The sequence below is a fragment of the Cydia pomonella genome, chromosome 19, assembly GCF_033807575.1.
Source record: "Cydia pomonella isolate Wapato2018A chromosome 19, ilCydPomo1, whole genome shotgun sequence".
NCBI classification, from domain to species: Eukaryota; Metazoa; Arthropoda; class Insecta; order Lepidoptera; family Tortricidae; genus Cydia; species Cydia pomonella.
Window position 1 is genome coordinate 1,319,966 of NC_084721.1, and position 22,340 is coordinate 1,342,305.

General features: G+C 37.4%; 2 protein-coding genes across 2 annotated transcripts in view; one reads left to right on the forward strand and one right to left on the reverse strand.

Moving 5' to 3' along the window:
- Positions 1-3,817, reverse strand: part of LOC133528118 (bromodomain adjacent to zinc finger domain protein 1A-like) — a 35,605-nt gene extending 31,788 nt beyond the window's left edge. The window contains exons 1-3 of the mRNA XM_061865347.1: positions 3,300-3,817; positions 2,762-3,091; positions 188-380 (exon numbers count right to left, since the gene is read on the reverse strand). Coding sequence (XP_061721331.1) covers positions 188-380; positions 2,762-3,091; positions 3,300-3,412 — 636 coding nt within the window. The 5' untranslated portion in view covers positions 3,413-3,817. The remainder of the gene's footprint in view (positions 1-187; positions 381-2,761; positions 3,092-3,299) is intronic.
- Positions 3,818-5,268: 1,451 nt separating this feature from the next.
- LOC133528556 (DNA-directed RNA polymerase III subunit RPC1) overlaps positions 5,269-22,340 on the forward strand; it is a 36,521-nt gene continuing 19,449 nt past the window's right edge. Inside the window, exons 1-14 of the mRNA XM_061865982.1 lie at positions 5,269-5,434; positions 5,793-5,928; positions 6,709-6,858; positions 7,659-8,000; positions 8,329-8,483; positions 8,611-8,788; positions 9,131-9,268; positions 9,547-9,744; positions 11,591-11,715; positions 12,424-12,535; positions 13,357-13,589; positions 14,760-14,860; positions 16,785-16,920; positions 19,073-19,306. Of these exons, the coding sequence (XP_061721966.1) occupies positions 5,391-5,434; positions 5,793-5,928; positions 6,709-6,858; positions 7,659-8,000; positions 8,329-8,483; positions 8,611-8,788; positions 9,131-9,268; positions 9,547-9,744; positions 11,591-11,715; positions 12,424-12,535; positions 13,357-13,589; positions 14,760-14,860; positions 16,785-16,920; positions 19,073-19,306 (2,282 nt within the window). The 5' untranslated portion in view covers positions 5,269-5,390. The remainder of the gene's footprint in view (positions 5,435-5,792; positions 5,929-6,708; positions 6,859-7,658; positions 8,001-8,328; positions 8,484-8,610; positions 8,789-9,130; positions 9,269-9,546; positions 9,745-11,590; positions 11,716-12,423; positions 12,536-13,356; positions 13,590-14,759; positions 14,861-16,784; positions 16,921-19,072; positions 19,307-22,340) is intronic.

Sequence of the window (22,340 nt, forward strand, 5' to 3'; positions counted from 1 at the left end):
CTTCTTTTCTTCCTCATTTTCATTTGAATTGCTTTAAAAAGCAAAACAAAAGAAACGCAAGCCACTGCAGTCATTACGTGCAGCCGTGCGAGGCCGGGTGTTGACCGCGCGAGGAAATTTCGTAGCAAGGCTGCTCGCTCTGACAGAATAATTTTGTAAAGGGAAATAGGTTATTTATATAACCTACCTTGATGACAATGATGCCTTCAGACTGTTCCACAAACTGCTTGAGGAACAGGCGGTTCTTGTCCCGTGAATAAACTCCCTTCCGCCGGCGCACGCGGTCGTGAGGGGCAAGTCCAATTTTGCCGCCTGCTGGGTTGTCCTCTTGGTACTGTTCCACTTCGTAGCAGTATGATGATCCGGGGAGTACCACTTTGCTGTAATTAAAACAGTTTTCTTAACTAGTCCCCTTATCCAAAAAATTTAGCTAGCTTTTGTTTCTGTTTAACAAACACAAACATCACAAGGATAGATAAAGACAAACAATTATTAACAGCTTGTTAAAGTTGACAGACATTCTTCTTCCTCGCGTTGTCCCGGCATTTTGCCACGGCTCATGGGAGCCTGGGGTCCGCTTGACAACTAATCCCAAGATTTGGCGTAGGCACTAGTTTTTACGAAAGCGACTGCCATCTGACCTTCCAACCCAGAGGGGTAAACTAGGCCTTGTTGGGATTAGTCCGGTTTCCTCACGATGTTTTCCTTCACCGAAAAGCAACTGGTAAATATCAAATGATATTTCGTACGTAAGTTACGAAAAACTCATTGGTACGAGCCAGGGTTTGAACCCGCGACCTCCGGATTGCAAGTCGCACGCTCTTACCGCTAGGCCACCAGCGCGTTTTTAAAGTTGACAGACATTGATTAATAAAATAATGCCATTGGGATTTACTTGAAAAGTACCATAACACTTTTTTTATACTACGTCGGTGGCAAACAAGCATACGGCTAGCCTGATGGTAAGCAGCCAATGTACGCCAGCAACTCCAGAGCATTTTTTGTAACCGGAAGTGATACTTTTTCTCGTGCTTTCGGCTAATTATATATTTTTTACTATTCTTTCTAAACTTAGCATCACTTTCATGAACGTGTGCTATGGGGCTTATCCTTGTATCAGATGACGTAGTAGATCATACGGTCTGCCCCCTACTAAAATATAAAGGCGATAAAACCATTTATTTGTTTTGTGCTTCTGAATACGTAAGTAGCAGCCCTCGTATAATTATATTGATTTATGAGTATCCTTGTTACATTTTTCCCTGAGCAAGTCGGTAAAATAATCTGTCATGGTAACTTTTCATTACACTGTTTCTTAATTACACAAAAGGTTAAAGATACTGGCTAATATCAATATCAAACAATCCTAAAATATTGTCAAAAACATAAAAAAAAATTAGGAAAAAGTAACATTATAGTATTATACCCTTTTAATTTTGTTTTAATAATGTTGAACTGCCAAATATCATAGCTACATTTTGAGTAATTTACTTTTAAAATGTTCTACTATTATATTTACCATATTGTTTCTAATGAGTAGTATATATTACATCGCTTAAAAAATCATACTTTTCTATTAAAATATAAGCTTGTTTCTATACTTTCGGCCGGGAGTGTACCTACCTAAAGGTTGTCTGGAAGAGATCATTTTTTAGCAAAGATACATTGATTGAGTAAGATGCGTAAAATGTAAGAAAATTTCGTGCTTCTAATTTGACAGGTTCATTATAAGTTTTTTTTTTGTCACAAAAATGTTTTTGAAATAAAGTTTTTATCTATCTATCTACAGGTTAATGAGATAGTGCTACACAAAACCATATATTTTGCAATACCTCTGATTGTCAAAAGGGATTATTCCAGTTGTTACCAGTGGTAACTACTGGGAATTTTTTTCCCACCTTTTACCACTGGTGGTAACTAGTGGTAACCTTCTTTGACCTTTTTGATTATCATTTTTATTTATGACACTAATAAGCTTCTGACTTTTGAAAAATGTCATCATTATCAAATGTTTCGAACAAATTGTCAAAAACACTGCCAAAGATTAACACAAGAAGTATGTTTCTTTTTGTTGTTGATTATTGCAAATAACTTATATTCAAAAAAATTATTTTTTATCTTTTGTTCTAATTAAAAAAAATATTAATGTCAGAGCATTCCTGAGAAGTAACCCGACATGGGATTTCAGGGTTTGTCTAATTTTTCTTTAATAAGAGTAAGTGTGTAATATTTAAAAAAATCATTTGATTTGTTCCCAAAGATAGTATCATGAACTGTTTGCAAATAATTAGGTATAAAGGTAAAAGTGCCAGTGTTTGACACAGCCCAATTATTTAGCGCCTTTAATCATAATTCATAAGAGAGCCACTCAATGTATGTGTCCAACATGGGAATATTTACTTGGATTTACAATTAAAGGTTTATTATTGATATAAGCTAAGTATAAGACAGAATAACTTTCTGCTATAAGTTATCATTGGCCTTTATATTAATTACAGACTATACAAATTGTATCAGATATGGAGACTAAGTTTTTTATGGCTATGTAAGCCAATTTAATGTGTTTATTAGGCCATATGTATATTTCCAAGCTACAGACACTAACAATCTAACAGACAGAGATCAGAATCCTATAAGAGTAAAAGGAACTTAACGCACACTGAATATGTTGTAACATGTCACAACTCCCAATTGCATAGTAATATTAATTTTCAGATATGATATATTTGTTATTTTATCATCCTTATTTTTAAGTACTAACCTTCCTGGCGGTTGTTTCTGCGCTGTGATAGAGAGAATGTGTGCCTCCTGCCAGGAGTCACCCTCCAAGCAGGCTTCCACTGTCTCCCCCACAAAGAACCTCTCCCTCACGTAGTTAAACACATTCTCTGCCATTTCAGCAAATGAACTCTGCTTGGTTTTTGATGCCAAGTATAGAATAGGAATCCTAAGCTCCATAGGAAAGTCTCTGAGCGACTTTCTTGCAGCTTTCTCACTCTCGAGCGCCTCTGCGTACGTCAAGTTGTTCTTCCCTGTCATCTCACATGACCACACCATGGAATTAACCAATATGATCCTCTCACAATATTCTCTGTAAACAAAATAACAACAAAAACATGAATAAAGATAACGCCGCGGCCTCGCGCGACATCGACGGCGCCGAACATCGTGTCACGCTCACGTAATTACGCTGTCTCCCGCCCGTTAACAATGTCAGCGGTCTCTCTAGCCGATTAAAAACACAATTATCTATCATTGCGCCAAAAATGCGCGGGATTTTCATGATCACTAATACTCACTCATAGTCCTTGAAGATCTCGTCGGTGATTTCGCAGTGGAAGACCTCATCGTCATCCCGCAAGTACCCGGACGCCGTGGATTTCTCAAACGCTTTTCTTTTCAACAGAGGCATGTTATGAGTTCGCGGGTCACTGCGACGGAACAACGAATATCACACCGATTTTCGAGCACTCCGAGCTTAGACTTCATGCAACTTTAAGTGGCGCATCGATAGCAATGTTTCTTCCTATAATACATCAAGAAATTACTTAAATTTACGGCAAAAATCGAGAGAAAATTGTTGCGTGGTTTCGATTGACAAGCCAAAAAACGGCGCGCTGAACCACAGATAAAGAATATCGCGGGACCTTTTTACAACGGCTAGGAGGAGGCGGGCGGAAGTAGGTACTCGCCACACAAAACACTCGTAATCGATTTGCAAATTAACAAGTTAAAAAATTTAATATTGTATTTGAACGTGACAGCGTACTTATATAGCAAATTAATACATCTTTTTTTTATTACTTTTACAAATGGATGTTTACTGATAATCGCAAATTATACCGAGTTTCTAGTCGACTCGACTTGGTAGTTAACAATATCGTTTTTAGGGTTCCGTAGCCAAATGGCAAAAAACGGAACCCTTATAGATTCGTCATGTCCGTCTGTCTGTCCGATTCTGTCACAGCCACTTTTTTCCGAAACTATAAGAGCTGTACTGTTCAAACTTGGTAAGTAGATGTATTCTATGAACCGCATTAGGATGTTTACACAAAAATAGAAAAAAAACAATAAATTTTGGGGGTTCCCCATACTTAGAACTGAAACTCAAAAAATCTTTTTTCATCAAACCCATACGTGTGGGGTATCTATGGATAGGTCTTCAAAAATGATATTGAGGTTTCTAATATCATTTTTTTCTAAAATGAATAGTTTGCGCGAGAGACACTTCCAAAGTGGTAAAATGTGTGTCCCCCCCCCCCCCCCCCCCGTAACTTCTAAAATAACAGAATGAAAAATCTAAAAAAAATATATGATATACATTGCCATGTAAACTTCCACCGAAAATTGGTTTGAACGAGATCTAGTAAGTAGTTTTTTTTTTAATACGTCATGAAATTAAAAAAAATTTTTTTTTTTCATCATACCCATACGTGTGGGGTATCTATGGATAGGTCTTCAAAAATGATATTAATGTTTCTAATATCATTTTTTTCTAAACTGAATAGTTTGCGCGAGAGAACCTTCCAAAGTGAAAAAAAGTGTGTCCCCCCCCCTGTAACTTCTAAAATAACAGAATGAAAAATCTAAAAAAAATATATGATATACATTACCATGCAAACTTCCACCGAAAATTGTTTTGAACGAGATCTAGTGAGTAGTTTTTTTTTAATACGTCATGAAATTAAAAAAAAAATTTTTTTTTCATCATACCCATACGTGTGGGGTATCTATGGATAGGTCTTCAAAAATGATATTAATGTTTCTAATATCATTTTTTTCTAAACTGAATAGTTTGCGCGAGAGAACCTTCCAAAGTGAAAAAAAGTGTGTCCCCCCCCCTGTAACTTCTAAAATAACAGAATGAAAAATCTAAAAAAAATATATGATATACATTACCATGCAAACTTCCACCGAAAATTGTTTTGAACGAGATCTAGTGAGTAGTTTTTTTTTTAATACGTCATAAAATTTAAAAAAAAATTTTTTCATCAAACATATACGTGTAAGGTATGTATGGATAGGTCTTCAAAAATGATAGTTAGGTTCCTAATATCATTTTTTTCTAAACTGAATAGTTTGCGCGAGAGACACTTCCAAAGTGGTAAAATGTGTCCAAAGTGGTAAAATGTTGAACAAGATCTAGTAAGAAGATTTTTTTTTAATACGTCTTAAATTGTACGGAACCCTTCATGCGCGAGTCCGACTCGCACTTGGCCGCTTTTTTTATATGGCACTTAAATATGACTTAAACAGACCGGTTGCTTATTGACAAGTTTTTGACAGCATGCCTTGCTCAATCAGATGATTTGTTAGCAGTATTTATTTAACAAATACTTTGTTTCTTAAGTAAAATATGATTTAATTTAGTGTCTAAATGATTATTCAAAATGCCTAAAGAGCAATATCGCGAAACAGACGTCGGTAGAAAAATGTAAGTTAGGTTATGTTTACTTCAGAATGTACTTTTTGTTTCTTAAGTTTGCACTTAATATTATCGTTTAATTTTTATGTAAGGCTTGTTAAATGTCTCAGTATTAACCTGGAAAAAGTTATTATAAAATAAGCCCTCCATTGTCACGACATTATTGGCCCACAAAACATGTTACATTCAGTCAACTCTCATACTTCTTAACTTAAATTATACCTTATCGCTTGCACATAAGTTAATTATTTTCAATATTGACACATATTGAGACATCCATCAGTTGTTTTACTTAATGTGCAAACATATAATATACAAACAGATTTTAAGGATAAAGTTTAAATTCAAAACAATTTTTGTACTTCAGCTCCCATGTCACGTTCAACGTGGATAGTGGGTCAGACATCCAACAGGCGGCACACATCCGAGTGATCACCAAGAATCTATATGCTCAAGATGGGCAGCGAGTGCCTGCTGCTTATGGAGTGCTGGATAGGAGGATGGTATGATTTAAACAAATTGTAGTTGTCATATTTTTAATAATGTGTTAATTTATTTTCCAATCCAATCTCACAATCCATTGTAATTAAGAGATCAAACTTTTCTCTTAATCCTTTATGAGGCAGAGGGAATATATTTCCCACCTCTTTTAGAACTATATTTCAAAGTGATAGCATTCAATTTTGCATAATTCCTGACACCCTTATGCCTTATAAAGGGTTGGATTGCAACTTTTAATTATTTGTTTTTAAACTTTAATGTACAGTAAATATAGATAAATATATATTATAGCATAATATGTATTATAAAAAGAAAACTTAATAACACAAGGCATTCTCTACTAATAGGTATTAACTGTTTAACTAAAATATTACATAATAATGAGTAATACTTCTTACGTCTTGTTAATTTTTATACTTAAGCAATATATTAATATGAGTAAGTAAAAAAAGTAATATTCACCACATAAAATATAATAGAACTTGGAACTTTTAGAACATTGGTCTGATCACTCTTCCTAAAAACTGAGCTAACAATGCTTACTGAATGTATTTCTTAATTGTAATTTCACTAGCAAAAATGAAGGCAATTATTCTTTCATGTTTGTGGTGGTCAAAAATCAGGGGGGGGGGGTCAAACCTTGCATATGCTGTATAGAGCAAAATAAATGTTGGTCAGGATTCTTATCATAATCAGAAAAGAGGTTGAAGTTGTTTTATATTTAAATAGAATGAAATACAAAATGGTTAGACTAAATGAAGTAATTTTTATTTGTTTATCAGGGCACAAATCAGAAGAACGCAAACTGTGACACATGTGGCCTGGGCCTGGCGGAGTGTGTCGGCCATTTTGGCTACATAGAACTGGCACTGCCTGTCTTCCATGTTGGCTACTTCCGGTCCATCATTACTATACTGCAGACCATCTGCAAGGTATGTTCATACTAAATATAAATTAATGACTTGACAGTCCATTTTAGTTAACCTTATGTATTCAAATCTTCGAAAATGGTTTAAATAGAGCACACATTCATTATTCCCCATGGCTAAAGTCCGTATAGCCTTCAGGATAGCCAACCTTCGATAGGAGATGGCACTATTGGCAATGGAAGAAGATTTAAAACAACACAGGGTTCAGTCAACGTCAAAGATATGTTTATACTTTTGCACCTTACTCCTTTGGAATAAGGCCAACAATTTAAATATATCATTGACATTGTACTGTACCATAAAATTCTGAGTAAGCCTTCTTGAGCTTCTATCTATTTTTCTATCTATTAAGCCATTTTATTCTGAGCTAGAGTGTCTCTTAACTCAGTGTGCCGCTTGGCAAGGGCCGCCTCCAACTTCCCATTGGGGTCTGTCGTGGGCCACTCTTCTCCAGTTCGGGCCCGTTGTGAGTTTGAGTTCATCCTCTCATCTTCTTGAGCTTACTGGGACTTAGTCAATTTGTGTATGAATGTCGTTATAATATTTATTTATTTCTGGAAGGAGTTAACATTAACATATTTCTCATCAAATCGTCATTGTTTTTCCCAACTTGTTCATTCTTTTGATCATTCATTAATGAATAAAACCTTCGCTTCCGGGAAATAGGCCTGATTAAATGTATGTATGTGTTATTTTAATAAAGATGTATTTCATATAAGAAGAATATTAAGGAATGAAAGTATGTAAACGGATTGTATCGCATATAATGAATGAATACATCCTGAATACACACATCATTACAGGAATGTTCAAAAGTAATGCTCCAAGAGAACATCAAAAAGAACTTCCGCCGCAAATTCCTCAACCCTGAGCTCTCTTACTTACACAAGAAATCTCTCCGAGCAGCTGTTTTGAAAAAAGCCAAAACCTGCACCAAATGCCCGTCCTGCGAATCTCTGAACGGCATAGTGAAGAAGAGCTCCGCAGGGATCTTGAAGATTATCCATGATAAGTACAGAACGAAGAAGTCGACGGACCCGCTAGTGCAGAAGGTGTTGAAGCAGTTCCATGAGGCGAAGCAGTCCAATAAGGAGTTGGCGACTATGATACAGAGCGGGCTGATTATTGAGCTTAGTCCTTTGCAGGTGAGGATTTTTATTGTTATAGTTGTGTTAGGCTTTATTAATCTGGATAACAAAAATTTTATCCCTGTGTGGATGAAATTCGGCAATTGAGAAATCAGTTTTATTCGCGTGAATGAAACTAAATTTCCTTTTTGGCGGCTTTTTGGATGTAATTCATCAACTTCAACACTCCTTTATGAGTTATCAACTGTATTGATGGAGCAGCTTTAGAAGCAATAAGGACAGAGCTCTTAAACTAGTCAATAGCCAGTTTTTGGATTGGGCGGATTGGGGGTATTGATGGTTTGGATTCTGCTTTTTTTTTTTAAAGATAAATACATATTCTCAGGTACTAAATCTATTCCGGCGCATCCCAGATGAAGACATCCCCCTCCTCGGCATGAACGCCAAGATCTCCCGCCCTGAGGACTTGATCCTGACGCGGCTGCCCGTGCCGCCGCTGTGCATCCGGCCCAGCGTGGTGTCCGACATCAAGGCGGGCACGTGAGTACCTCCACACTACAGTGGTCGCTCCGGTGTCTCCCTGAAGACTTGATCTTGACGCGGCTGCCCATGCCGCCGCTGTGCATCCGTGTACGAATATTTCACTAGACCATTCCCTTTTTTACAGGAATGAAGATGACCTGACGATGAAGCAGTCGGAGATTCTCCTAATCAACGACGTGATAGCGCGGCACATAGCCAGCGGCGGCAAGAGCGAGCTGGTGCAGGAAGACTGGGACTACCTCCAGCTGCATGCTGCGCTTTACATCAACAGCGAGATGTCCGGCATCCCGCTTTCCATGCAGGTGCAGTAATATATTAGGAAAACTATACGTGGGTTAAATCCGTTCCCTTTGAAAAACCTTTGCTGGATACTAACTTCTGTTCAGGACTTCTCAAAACTCTTTTCATAGTGAAGGTCACTCAGATTTGAAAAACTGAATTATAAATTTAAAGGTCTTATAATGCTCACGTTTAATACGATTTCCCACGTAATACGCAATTTTACATTCGCCTATGCAACTAGTTTTCATTTTTTTTTCCTGCCTTCTAGACGTACTCTCTTCAGAATCTTCTTGAGCGGGTCTTACTGTATTAGAATACTCAATTTTTATCAAGTTTTTACAGTACGTGCCTTTTGTCAACAGCCCAAAAAACCTGGACGCGGTCTAGTGCAGCGCCTCAAAGGCAAGCAAGGCAGATTCCGAGGCAACTTGTCCGGCAAGCGCGTGGATTTCTCAAGCCGGACCGTCATCTCTCCGGACCCTAATCTGCAGATTCAGGAGGTATGTTTCTAAGACAAGAAAGTATTCCGAGGCAAGAGTTTGGCAAGTAGGTTTCGACAGATAACATCTTTGATCATCGTCTTTTCTACTCCGCCTGATAATAACGGGGCGGATAAGGCTGTGTCTCAAATATGAGGTTTAAAAATGACACGTTACTCTTCTCTCGAGCAACACGATGAGATTGTGATGTGGGGCGTTAAAAGATGACTATCTAGTCTTGAGTATACATTTATTGTGTCTTAAATAACAAGTACATACCATTCTTTTTCTTCTTTTAGGTCGGCGTCCCAGTCCACGTAGCCAAGATCTTAACATACCCCGAGCGCGTATTCCCGGCCAATCTCCAATGGCTCCGTCAACTAGTCCGCAATGGACCAGACCACCATCCCGGAGCTAACTACGTCCAGCAACGAGGCCTGCCGCACAAGAAGTACCTCAAGTATGGCAACCGGGAGAAGATCGCGCAGGAACTCAAGGTTAGCCTTATCTGTCTCACTTGTCACTATACCTAACTCTCTCTAACGCCAGACCAACCCGGCGCCAACTATGGATGGGAATCTGCAGAAGATTGCGTAGGGACTTATGGTTAGCTAGATAGTCCGTCGGTGAGCGCGTGTGTCAGCCTCCTAGTTATTTGAACCTTCTAAGGTGCGTGACGCGTAGGTATAAAGCTGAAGTCGCGCGGAGAGTGCCATAAACCTGACAAACAGCGTACATAGGCTACGGAGACTGCTTACTATCAGGCGGGCCGTATGCTTGTTTGCCACCGACGTAGTATACAAAAAAAACGTCAAACTTGAGCAAGGTCAAAGTAGGCCATTTAGTAAAAATCCCAACGTACCCGGAACGCGTATTCGCGGGCAGTCTGCAAAGGCTCCGTCAGCTGGTCCGCAATGGACCAGACCACCACCCTGGATCCAATTACTTCATATAAAAAAAAATATTGTAAAAAACAAAAAACCCGACTGCACACTAAAAAAGAGGAAAATAAGCCAACCAACAGAGGGTTACTTATAGTCATTTTGGTTGTTGGTCCCCGCCTGCGATACTTACCATCAACAACAATATTCTTGTGGGGCTTGTTTTTTAGTGTGCAGTCGGGTTTTTTTTATTTTTTTTTATTTTTTATTTATAACTTTTTAGTTACCCCCAAAAAACATTCTATGACACTGCCGTGATCGAGACGAATCTAACGATACATCAAAATTCATCAAGCCGTTTAGGCTACAGGAGGCCACAAAGAAACAGACATACATACATACACTCGAAAAACATTACCCTCCTCCCTTTGGCAGTCGGGTAAAAAAAACATAACACACATATACCGAGATCTACCAACATTGTCCTCCAAATGGCCATCGCACAATAAAACCATCATATAGGTTTTTTTTACATGGTTGTCGAAGTAAACTATCAATATTTTACATATTTTTGGGTGACAAAAAATTCTTTGTCTCTTTGAAAAAATCCACACGTCGATCGTTCATACAAAAAGAGAAAACGTTTTTCCACTTCTAAATATTTTACATTCTCCGTGTTTTATTGACACGGAGAATGTAGTATAGATAGTATCTTATTGACACAATTTTTCAAAATTTGCAAAACAATAACATTTTTTTTTCTTCAAAAAAGCGATACCTATAAACCTAGAATATATTATGCTGAAGCGATCGACATCAAAATCAAAGTGATTTGTTAAGATTTCGTAAGTGGAAAACTTTTTCTCCCGAAATGGAACTTCATAGAAAAATTACCGTTACTTCGTTAGATTCAAAAAGCTATTCTTCCTTCTTAATTGACTAATATTTTCACCTTCCACTGATGTAATAATGGGTGCATAACGCAAATATAGAAATTGATTAACGTAGAAGGGGTACTCTGGATAACAGGATTGTTGCACTTTTTATTTTACCAAGCACTCACAACATGACGTCCGTGCTAGGAAAATCTCTAGGTCTACTCATATTTATTTTATTTATTAAAATTTTATTGCACAAATAAATAAAAATGTACAAATGGCGAACTTGATACCAAAAGGCATTCTCTATCAGTCAACCATTGGGTTAAACAGGGACATTTGTATATGTTGGTGCAGGATAAATGAATAACAAATAATAAGGAAAAATTTAAACGTGAAGTCAAATAATATTAGGATACTACTACTTATATTTTATTTTTTTATTTTATTATTCAAATTAGTTACACAGCATTACAGTATTACTACTAAGGCACTGCGAACTACAAAACATATTAATGTATAATAAACAAATACATATATTGTAACATAAACCCTATCCCGCTCACATAAGACTCATGTTCCAGTGTGGCGACATAGTGGAGCGACATCTAGTGGACGGCGACGTCGTGTTGTTCAACCGACAGCCCTCGCTTCATAAACTGTCCATCATGTGTCACAAAGCGAAGGTGCAGCCGCAGAGGACCTTCAGGTACGCGAATATCAAGCTTATTCCTCCGGCATTAGATTCAAATCACAGTAAAAAAAATATTAATTGTGACCTTTTTCTCTTTTCGATACTCTTTCTGGAAACGTTCGAATTGATACTTAATTGCATTTTATTTAGAGTTCAAATTTTATCAATACTTCACAAACTATCCATTATGTGTCATGTGTGACAAAACGAAGATGCAGCAGCTGAAGACTTGGAGGATTTAAAAACTGGAGACGCCTTGGCTGTAATTTTCTGTACAAAACAGTCTGCCGATTTTGCCGGGGGAGGGGCACGTCAAATGTATGGTTATTTCTACGTAATGTATAAATAGCCATGTCAGATAAACGTCAGTCCATACAATGCATATGACCATTGGCCGAGATTTTCGACAGAGGGGTAAGCTCTCAAAGGCGTCTCCAGTTGTTACATCCTTCAAGGCTGAAGACCTTCGGGAAACTGTAAAAATCATACATTGATGATTAAAAATGTATGGCTCTCACCGCCATTTTATAAAATTTCACAAGAATCGGTTGAGAAATGCGACCTGTAGAGGAGGACATCCGGACATACGAAATCATTTTTGCCTTCGCTAACGCTCGGTCAATTAGTTTCAAATAACATTGACGCAAAAAATTGTACTTGTGACCTTATTTCCTGAAATGAAACTTAAAGACGTTGTACCTAAAGTTCAAATTCATTTTGCAGGTTCAACGAGTGCGTATGTACACCATACAACGCAGATTTCGACGGAGATGAGATGAACATGCATTTGCCGCAGACTGAAGAAGCTAGGGCCGAAGCTCTTATTCTTATGGGGGTAAGGTTCATATTTGTTACCTGTCGTGTGAAAATCGAAAATGGGGTCCTCATACGATCATTCGCCAATAGGGACCGTGCGCGTTGGAGTGTCTGCCATCTTGTGCCCTGAATCGGAAACGTAAACATGTATGTTGACACTTCACGCCAACGCAAGTGCTGCCATCTACCGTTCTAGAACGTTTTCTTGTACATAGTAGGTTCTGCCATCTAGTCGGCTACATTGGAAGCATAAACTTCACATTTACAGCTCGCGCCAAAAATCTGACGTCTCCTGAGCTGCTCCTACAGTTTGTGCACGCTCCTTATATTTCACTCCTTTAAGATTCCTTATAGTTTTATTCTGTTAGGTCGTTCAATATCTAAACATCCATTAATCCAAACATTCATAACTTATCATATGTAAATGGCCTTACAGAAATACCGATATTTAACTCCAGGACTACTAGATTCGCATGAAGAATCGCAATTAAGGCGCTACCAGGCGAAATGCGCCGTTTTACTTCGCTACATGCATGAACGTTGTTTAAACAATTATAAGTTCTGTACACAATATTTTAGCTTGGTAATTGTTCTCTAAATAGGTCTACTGATATTTCAAAAAACATACCGTATCACAAGTAAATATTTTTTCCGTGAACCCTTTTCTCGAGTTGTAATCCGTATAAACTCCCTTATTATGCAACGCTCAGACATGAAACTTTAACAAATAGTGAATAATGATATACACAAAAATTACATCTACCGATTTTTCAATTATATAAATAGTTTCTGAAAAATCGATACTTAATAAACGATGAAATTTTATCATACGTCTAACAGAACAAATCAAACCTCGTAACTCCGCGCAACGGCGAGCTCCTGATCGCAGCCACGCAAGACTTCATCACAGGCGGCTACCTCATCACCCAGCGCGACACTTTCTTCACCAGGGAAGAGGCTCAACAGTTGGCTGCGTGCCTGCTAGCCGGGCCTGATGCCACTATGAAGATAGATATGCCTCCACCGGCCATACTGAAGCCTAGGAGGTTATGGACTGGGAAGCAGATATTCAGGTATGATACGTTTTACATTGAAAAGTGACTCAACAGTTGGCTGCGTGCCTCCTGGCCGGGCCTGATGCCACTATGAAGATAGATATGCCTCCACCGGCCATACTGAAGCCTAGGAGGTTATGGACTGGGATGCAGATATTCAGGTATGATACGTTTTACATTGAAAAGTGACTCAACAGTTGGCTGCGTGCCTCCTGGCCGGGCCTGATGCCACTATGAAGATAGATATGCCTCCACCGGCCATACTGAAGCCTAGGAGGTTATGGACTGGGAAGCAGATATTCAGGTATGATACGTTTTACATTGAAAAGTGACTCAACAGTTGGCTGCGTGCCTCCTGGCCGGGCCTGATGCCACTATGAAGATAGATATGCCTCCACCGGCCATACTGAAGCCTAGGAGGTTATGGACTGGGAAGCAGATATTCAGGTATGATACGTTTTACATTGAAAAGTGACTCAACAGTTGGCTGCGTGCCTGCTAGCCGGGCCTGATGCCACTATGAAGATAGATATGCCTCCACCGGCCATACTGAAGCCTAGGAGGTTATGGACTGGGATGCAGATATTCAGGTATGATACGTTTTACATTGAAAAGTGACTCAACAGTTGGCTGCGTGCCTGCTGGCCGGGCCTGATGCCACTATGAAGATAGATATGCCTCCACCGGCCATACTGAAGCCTAGGAGGTTATGGACTGGGATGCAGATATTCAGGTATGATACGTTTTACATTGAAAAGTGACTCAACAGTTAGCTGCTTGCCTGCTGGCCGGGCCTGATGCCACTATGAAGATAAATATGCCTCTACCAGCCATACTGAAGCCTAGGAGGTTATGGACTGGGAAGCAGATATTCGGGTAATCACTCATACCTTTTGTTATGCAACCTTTATAAGAGGCTTAACAGTTAGGCTGTATGCCTGGTGGATAGGCTTCATCTTTAACGAAACACGACTTGTTCACATATTTTGTTACGTATTTGTTTGTTCTGTTAGTGCGAACGTGACTACCTGCACTTGCCCCCGATTACTTTTACTTTAAGGTTGACAACTTAACCGATTGATTGATATAATCAAGACGTTCGAAGGTTAAAAATATGCCTGAAAAAATGACCAGAAAGAAATACAAGACGCTACACTATAGTATCGAAATTATTTGTTTGGTTTTTAGCTTGATCCTGAAACCCAACAAGCGCTGCGAGGTGAAGGCGAACTTGGAAACAAAAGGAAAGAACTACACCAACAACAAGGACATGTGCGTTCAAGATTCATGTAAGTGGCTTATACGTCGATTTTTAGTAAGCTTTCTTATTTGAATGTCAATGAGTGTACACTAGCCTAATTAAAAAAAAACTGCGAAGTATTATTAGTGTTCGACCGAAACCGAAACGAAGGTAAGGTACAAACGAAGAACGAAGGTTCGGCTTTGGCTCTAGATTCGGCCGAAACCGAAACCGAAACTTTAGTAGACTTGTTAAAATATTTGAAAAAATGTCATAGAACCGCTTTTATACACATATCAAGACTGCGTCAACCGTCCAGTAGCGCCCTCATAAGGGGGATTGTGTTCTCTAATAAACGAATGCATGTCTGTATACATAAATCAGTATATTAATATATATTACTTACCCCCACACTCCTATACAATTCAATTCAATGTCTTTATTTTGCATAAAAAGTGGTACATATAAATAATTACAAGATATTTACAGGTTCACACAATTTACCAACATCTGGCATGCAAAATATGGTGGAAACAAATATTCCGAAATTTAAAAATAACATGCTAATATATGTCAATATGTTTCATAGCTATATCCACTACTTGTCCTACTTGTTCCCCAACGTTTGGTATTTGTTACTTAGTTTAGTTTAGTACGAAGTGCCATGTCAAAAGTTTCCGTTTTTTGCCTGAAACCGAAACCTTGGCCGAAACCCGTATCTTCGGTCGGACACTAGTGCCAATATTTTTTAAAACCAATAGCGTCAGCTCTAGTAAATTAAAGTATACGTATGCGTATTACTCTTATGTTATATCGTCATAATTTTAGTTATATTTTCAAATGTTACTCTGTTTATTTTTGTCCTACAAGGTATAACAACCATAAATAAAGGTTGTCTGGAAGAGATTGCTCTTTAGCGATAAGACCGCCTGTTGTCTGCCTCTATCACTAATCAATTGTTTTTCTTTAAGCTGTATCTTTTACTGAAGTGTGCCAATAAAGAGTATTCTATCTATTGGGACCGTGCGAAGTGCGTGGTGGGGGTAAGTAAAGCGATCCCAGCGCATAAGGTGGTAAAAATTTGAACTAACTGCGGATAGCGTCTTTAACATTTCGTACAATTATATGGCTCGAAATTAAACTTTGATTTACGATTACTCCTGAAATATTCATTTAAATTGTATGGTGTAAGGGACCATTGTAAGCTGTATGAAATGCTTAATATAACTAACGTATTTATTTTGATAATTGTTAATAATGTAGCCAATAGCTTTGCAAATGCCACATATTACGTGATTTTTTTCTAGAAGTTAAGAATGGGTATAGTAAGTTATCCTTAAAAGATAGACATTTCACATCGCGGACTTTTTTGTAGACCTATGAATGAGAAACAACCCCACCATACATTGTGTTGTTATAGCTCAAACGGATTAGGCAGCGTTTTCGATTAAAGCTCCTAGCCAGCGTGATTTTTTCCCGACAACATCTTTATATTTCTAACAATTTACACAAAACCTTAACAAGTTATATACTTAAGCCTTCCTCAAGAATCACTCTATTGATAGATGAAAGTCGTATGAAAATCCGTTCAGTAGTTTTTAGTTTTGGAGTAGTTTTATAAGATGTAGTGAATTGACGTTTTCCCCTAGAATTGCGGACACTAGGTTGCGTGACAGTCGTCGTGCACGCTCCCAATATATCTGTCATTGAAATAAATACTTTGCTCTCGTACGTTAAAGTTGTAGCTAGTTATGTAATGTCACACAATGTATATATATATGTAAATCTAGGGAAGATGCACATGCATCACATAAATGAAAAAAAAAAATGTAACTACAAGTATGGGTAATTATACAGATTTACTAGTTAAACAGTTTTTAACCTATTGCTTAGACATGCAATAACAATCAGATGTGATATTGGTTTATTTACGATTCGTTGATTGTCTCATTATATGGTATATTTGTATACAGATGTAATGATCCGCAACTCTGAGCTTATCTGCGGCTCGATGGACAAGAGTACACTAGGCTCCGGTACTAAAAGTAGCATCTTCTACATTTTGCTTCGAGATTGGGGCGAGGAACACGCCGTCAGAGGCATGTGGAGGTAAAATTATTGGATTTGTATTAGTTTTAACTTAAGTATTTATAGTCACAACGCGCGCTCTCCAAAACTTGAAGTGACATGACAAGGCTTTAAAAAAAAATTATAATATATATATATTTTTTTATTAAATAAATAATTATTGCATGACTCACAACCATAACACAAGTCTAACAAATTCAATGGAATAAAGTTTATCATTAGTGTACCTACCTTCAAATAAAATTGGAAATAGAGGTGGATTGCCAAAGAAAACTTTGAACCCACAGTAAATTAACTGCCATCTTAATCTTAAAACTTTTAAAACGCCATTTGACTTTGATTCTTATTCTAACACTGATATGTATTACATTTGTTAAATATCGAAAAGTGGCGTTTCGAGCGATGGCGCCACAACCTTTAGCCGATTCCTGGTAAGATGGCGCCACTTTTTGATATTTAACTAATTTAACACGTATCAGTGAAAGAATAAGGATCGAAGTCAAATGGCGTTCTAAAAGTTTTAATCGTGTATCAAAGATGGCAGTAAATTTACTGTGATTACAAACCTCTATTTCCAATTCTCTTTGGGTTTAAAGATTTTTTATTACTCATAAAGAACAAAAGTTCACTTACAATGAGCTTAAACTATAAACAATTTCATACGTGGTTTACAATCACATCCAGCTAGTCGATGATACTTAATATACATTATCACTGATATATTTCTTCAACTTGGTTTTAAACATTTTTAATGACTTACAATTTTTCACTTCACTAGGTAAGTTATTGTACATCTGTGCTCCCTCGGACATGATGTTTCTTTTGCCGTATCCTGTTCTGTGCTTAAATAATTTAATTTTGTCTGTATTTCTCAGGCAATGTCTAAAATTTCGTTTTGTTAATGTAATGTTTGTATGTATTTTATTTGTTAGGATTTTTTGAATTAAGATACAAGTAGTATAAGTGTATAGTTGTTTTATATTGAATAGTTTGGTTTTTTTGTAAAGTGTTTTGGTATTTATAAGGTAGTTATACTTGAATAAGGATTTTATTAACTTGTTTTGTGACCTTTGTAAACTTATTAAGTTGGTTTTGGCAGCACAACCCCATATTTCGACTAGATATTCTAAATTACATTTTACTAAAGAGTTGTATACAGTCATACGTACTTTAAGAGGGACACATCCAGCAATTTTACGAAGTGCACCAGTTAAGGAAGTTAATTTAGATCTTACGTGTTCAATGTGTTCCTTCCAGTTTAATTTATCATCTAGGTGGAGGCCAAGGTATTTTTCATGATGGGAACGATGAACTATTTCGTTATTGATGGTTAAGAGCGGAAGTTGGGGGATTGTTTTATTTTTTGCGGCAAATATCATAAAGGAAGTTTTTTTGATGTTAATAGTTAATTGATTGTGCTGACACCAAGTATGAAATTTGTCCAAGTCGAGTTGAGCCTTCCGTGTGAGTTGCAGGAGGTCAGTGCCAAAGTAAAAAATACAGGTATCGTCTGCGTATAATGTAGTATCTCCAGTGAGTCCTATATTACACACGTTATTTACATAAATTAGAAACAGGAGTGGGCCTAATATGGAACCTTGAGGAATGCCGCATTTGATTTCCAAGGGGTTACTAGCGTGTTTGCCAATTTTTACAGTTTGGAATCGTCCATTCAAATAGGATTTTAATAAATCATAGGCCGATCCTGTGATACCTAGGTTCTCAAGTTTTTGTAGGAGCAGTGCGTGATTAACCGTGTCGAACGCTTTTTTTTAAATCTATGAAAATTCCCAAACAAAACTGTTTTTGATCAATGCTGGTTTTGATTTTAGTAATAAGATCAATTGTCGCTGATAATGTATTGGCTTGCTTTCTAAAACCGTATTGATTTTGGGTTATAAAGTTATTTTGTTTTAAGTGTTCATCTAGTCGATTGTAAATAATTCTTTCGTAAATTTTTGACATCACAGGCAGGACCGAGATGGGTCGGTAGTTCCCGGGATCGGATCGTGGGCCTTTGCTACCTTTTACCATAGCAGACGTTTAAATCTACCCTATGTTACTATCCTCTTTGCAACAAATAAAAATTAAAACTTCAATATTTCGTTCAAAGTAACTACAAAGTTGGTCAAACTTAAACTAATTTTTTCACTCACTCACTTACTTCTTCTAGATTGGCTCGCATGGCGTCCTACTACATGATGAACCGCGGCTTCAGCTTCGGAATCATAGACGTGACACCAGGCCGACGGCTCATCGAGGCCAAGAACAGGCTCCTGGAGTCCGGGTACTCCAAATGCGATGCCTACATCCTGGAGATGGAGAAGGGAACGCTGCAGTGCCAACCCGGCTGCACTATGGAGGAGTCGCTTGAGGCGGTCATGCTGAGCGAGCTCAGCAGCATCAGGTACTGGAAAATGTGCTGTATATTGTTAGATATAAGGTACATATTGTAAGGGACCGAGTGCTATATGAAGACTGACTGAGATAGCACTATTGTCAACCCCTAACCCGGCTGCACTATGGAAGAGACACTTGAGGCGGTCATGCTGAGTGAGCTGAGCATCAGGTATTGAAAAATGTGCTGTATGGTGTTAGATATAAGGTACATATTGTAAGGGACCGAGTGCTATATGAAGACTGACAGAGATAGCACTGTTGCCAACCCGGCTGCACCATGGAAGAGACACTTGAGGCGGTCATGCTGAGTGAGCTGAGCATCAGGTATTGAAAAATATGCTATATGGTGTTAGAAATAAAGTATAACTTGCGATGGGTCTTGGAGAAAAAAGTAGGGAGCCCTGCGAAACCAACAAATGTGATTATTTCACCTTTTTATAATATTTGAAGGCATATATGCTTTGATTAACGACCTTCAAACCTTCAAGAAAAGAGCGTCCTCCCAAACTCCCATCTTAAAGTCCGGCAACGAAGTTACAACCCCTCTGGTGTTGCGGGTGTCCATGGGTGGCGGTAATCGCTTACCATCAGGTGATCCGTCTGCTCATTTGCCTCCTATAACATAGAAAAGACGCAATAGAAAAAAATAGTACATTGTGCAACGAGGGGGGTAAGTGAAATTTTGGATAAGGGTGGTAATTCTCGACAGCTGCAGGCTGGAGGGAATTAAAGACCCGACTTTGCAATATTCTTACCTTCGGAATTACACACAATGTTTTTCATCACACTTGTGAAAAAAAACTAAATTTTAAGCGAAACAATTCTTAAATACGGTGACATATCAAACATTCGTCCGCCATTTTGTATTTTCTTGACAGATTAGGTATCGAAGGCACAGACCTATTCGGCATTCAGCCACTATTGGAAATTATGTAAAAATATTTTAAACGGCTGTTAAATTAATCGAATTAAATAATTTTAAACATAAAAAAAATATTAAATAATAAACGTCATTATTTTAAAAGTAAACTTACATGGTTCGTATGAATTAGTGACAGAATTAAAAGAAAAAGCTATAACTCCCTAGGGAGCTATAGCTTATTTTTTCACAATCCATAACTCCTGCGGGAACAATATAGCCCTTTGTCCTTCAGTACACCTGTATGAAATAAGATTTTTTCGAGCAAGTGTGATGAAAAATATATAAAAATCATTGTTAATGCGATCTAATGTGCTTTTCATAAGGGTTAATTTATAGTATTTTATTCAACAGTTGTATAAGAAGGGTCAAAAAAGGCGAGTGGCGTGAGTTACAATGTGAGCCGGAGCCGAAGGCGTAGGCGAACATTGTAAAGGAATACGCCACGAGAATTTTTTGACCTACTTATACAACGTTGCATACAATATTTTTTCTACGAGTCAACAAAAATAAATCTTAATTTAGGTAAACAAATTACAGCAAAAGTATATAGCCAAGACGCGCGAGCATACCTTATTACGCGCCCGGCCCGCCCCGGGCCGCGGCCGGCCGGTCGGCGACACCTCCTCGTAACTCATGAGGCCCTGGTACTTGCTACTTGCTAAATTAATTTTTTGGACAGTTTTTTCTCAATTTTGGCCACCGTAGCCTACGGAGACTAACAAGCAACGCTAAGCGGTCTTCGTAGTCTATGGGTGTTGCTATATTACGGGTGTCACATGCGTGTTTCTGACTTATGAAGTAATTATTTTTACTATGCAACCAAATGAATATTTTGTAAGTTGGCAGCAATGCACTTAGTTTAAAACTGTATTCGTTTTGGTTTTGTTAGGTTGGTACCCAAGTAGCATTGCTAGCTGTATAAGAACTGTATATCAGTTTATTTGAATACTATAAGCTGTACATTTAGGCTGTACTACAGCTGTATAAGCGCTTATACAGCACTTATAAGTTAAAAAAGGGCCCCAATTATACAGCTTTTCGCGTTATTAGAGCTGTACAGTAGCTGTACAGTAGCTGTACGAGCAATAGATAAGCTGTATAATAGCTGTAATTCGGTGTAAATGGAAACCTTAGCACTACAGATTATCTCTTATAAATATGATTTAAGAATATCAGTTTTAAATAGGTTTTTAAGAAGAATTACAATAGAATAAAAAATATTCAAGTCTAAAAATGTCTTCTGTTCATTCGTTATATTTGTAATGGCGACAAATGACAAATATAAGTGGAAAGTAATAAAGTGCAGTTAAGATACAGGATCTTGAGAGCAGTTATATTACTATTGGTAAGTGCCGATTATTATTTATTGTGAACATGTGTATCTTTTCTGGCAAAATATTCAGGCCCCTGCTTAATAATCAAGAAAAACATAACAAAAATATCTAAAAGTGGTACATAAGTTTAGTTTTTGTTTTTAAGGTTAAGGTTTTTTTTCTTTTAATGTTAATTCTAAGGTTAAAGTCAATTTATTTTAGCTGGTTATCATAATATGACAAGTTTTTGTTAAATATTTGCAAGTTTATCTTTAATTATATTTTCAAATATGTTTTTATTCATAGTAAAATGGCGACAGTATTTAAACAGCCTATAGGATAGTTGGAGAGCATCATAATCTTAGTAGCTGTACTATGTAATTAATGGAGTCACTTCTACAGCTTTTGGATTTAAATCAGCTTTGTAATAGAATATTTTTATACATTTGACTGTATTTCGGCTTTCTGTACATAAGTTATAATTCCCGTTAGAGATCCGTATTATAAATTCGTCTTTTGACTGCACCCGATCTTTTTCTTTTGTTCCACATTTTTACACTATCCGAAATAGATTTGAGCAACTGTCAGTAATAGACTAAAGCTGTAATATGACTGCCATTTATTCATTTAGTTTTATAATACACTCCTTGTCAGAAATCATAAAACTACTATACTTATATGAGTGCAAAATTACGCCAAAAAATTACTTTAAGCGACTTTGGTCTTACAGACAGAAGTTATAACACCATTATACTTATAATAGTGTAAAATTACGCCATAAGAATTAGTTTTAAATCGGAGTTGAC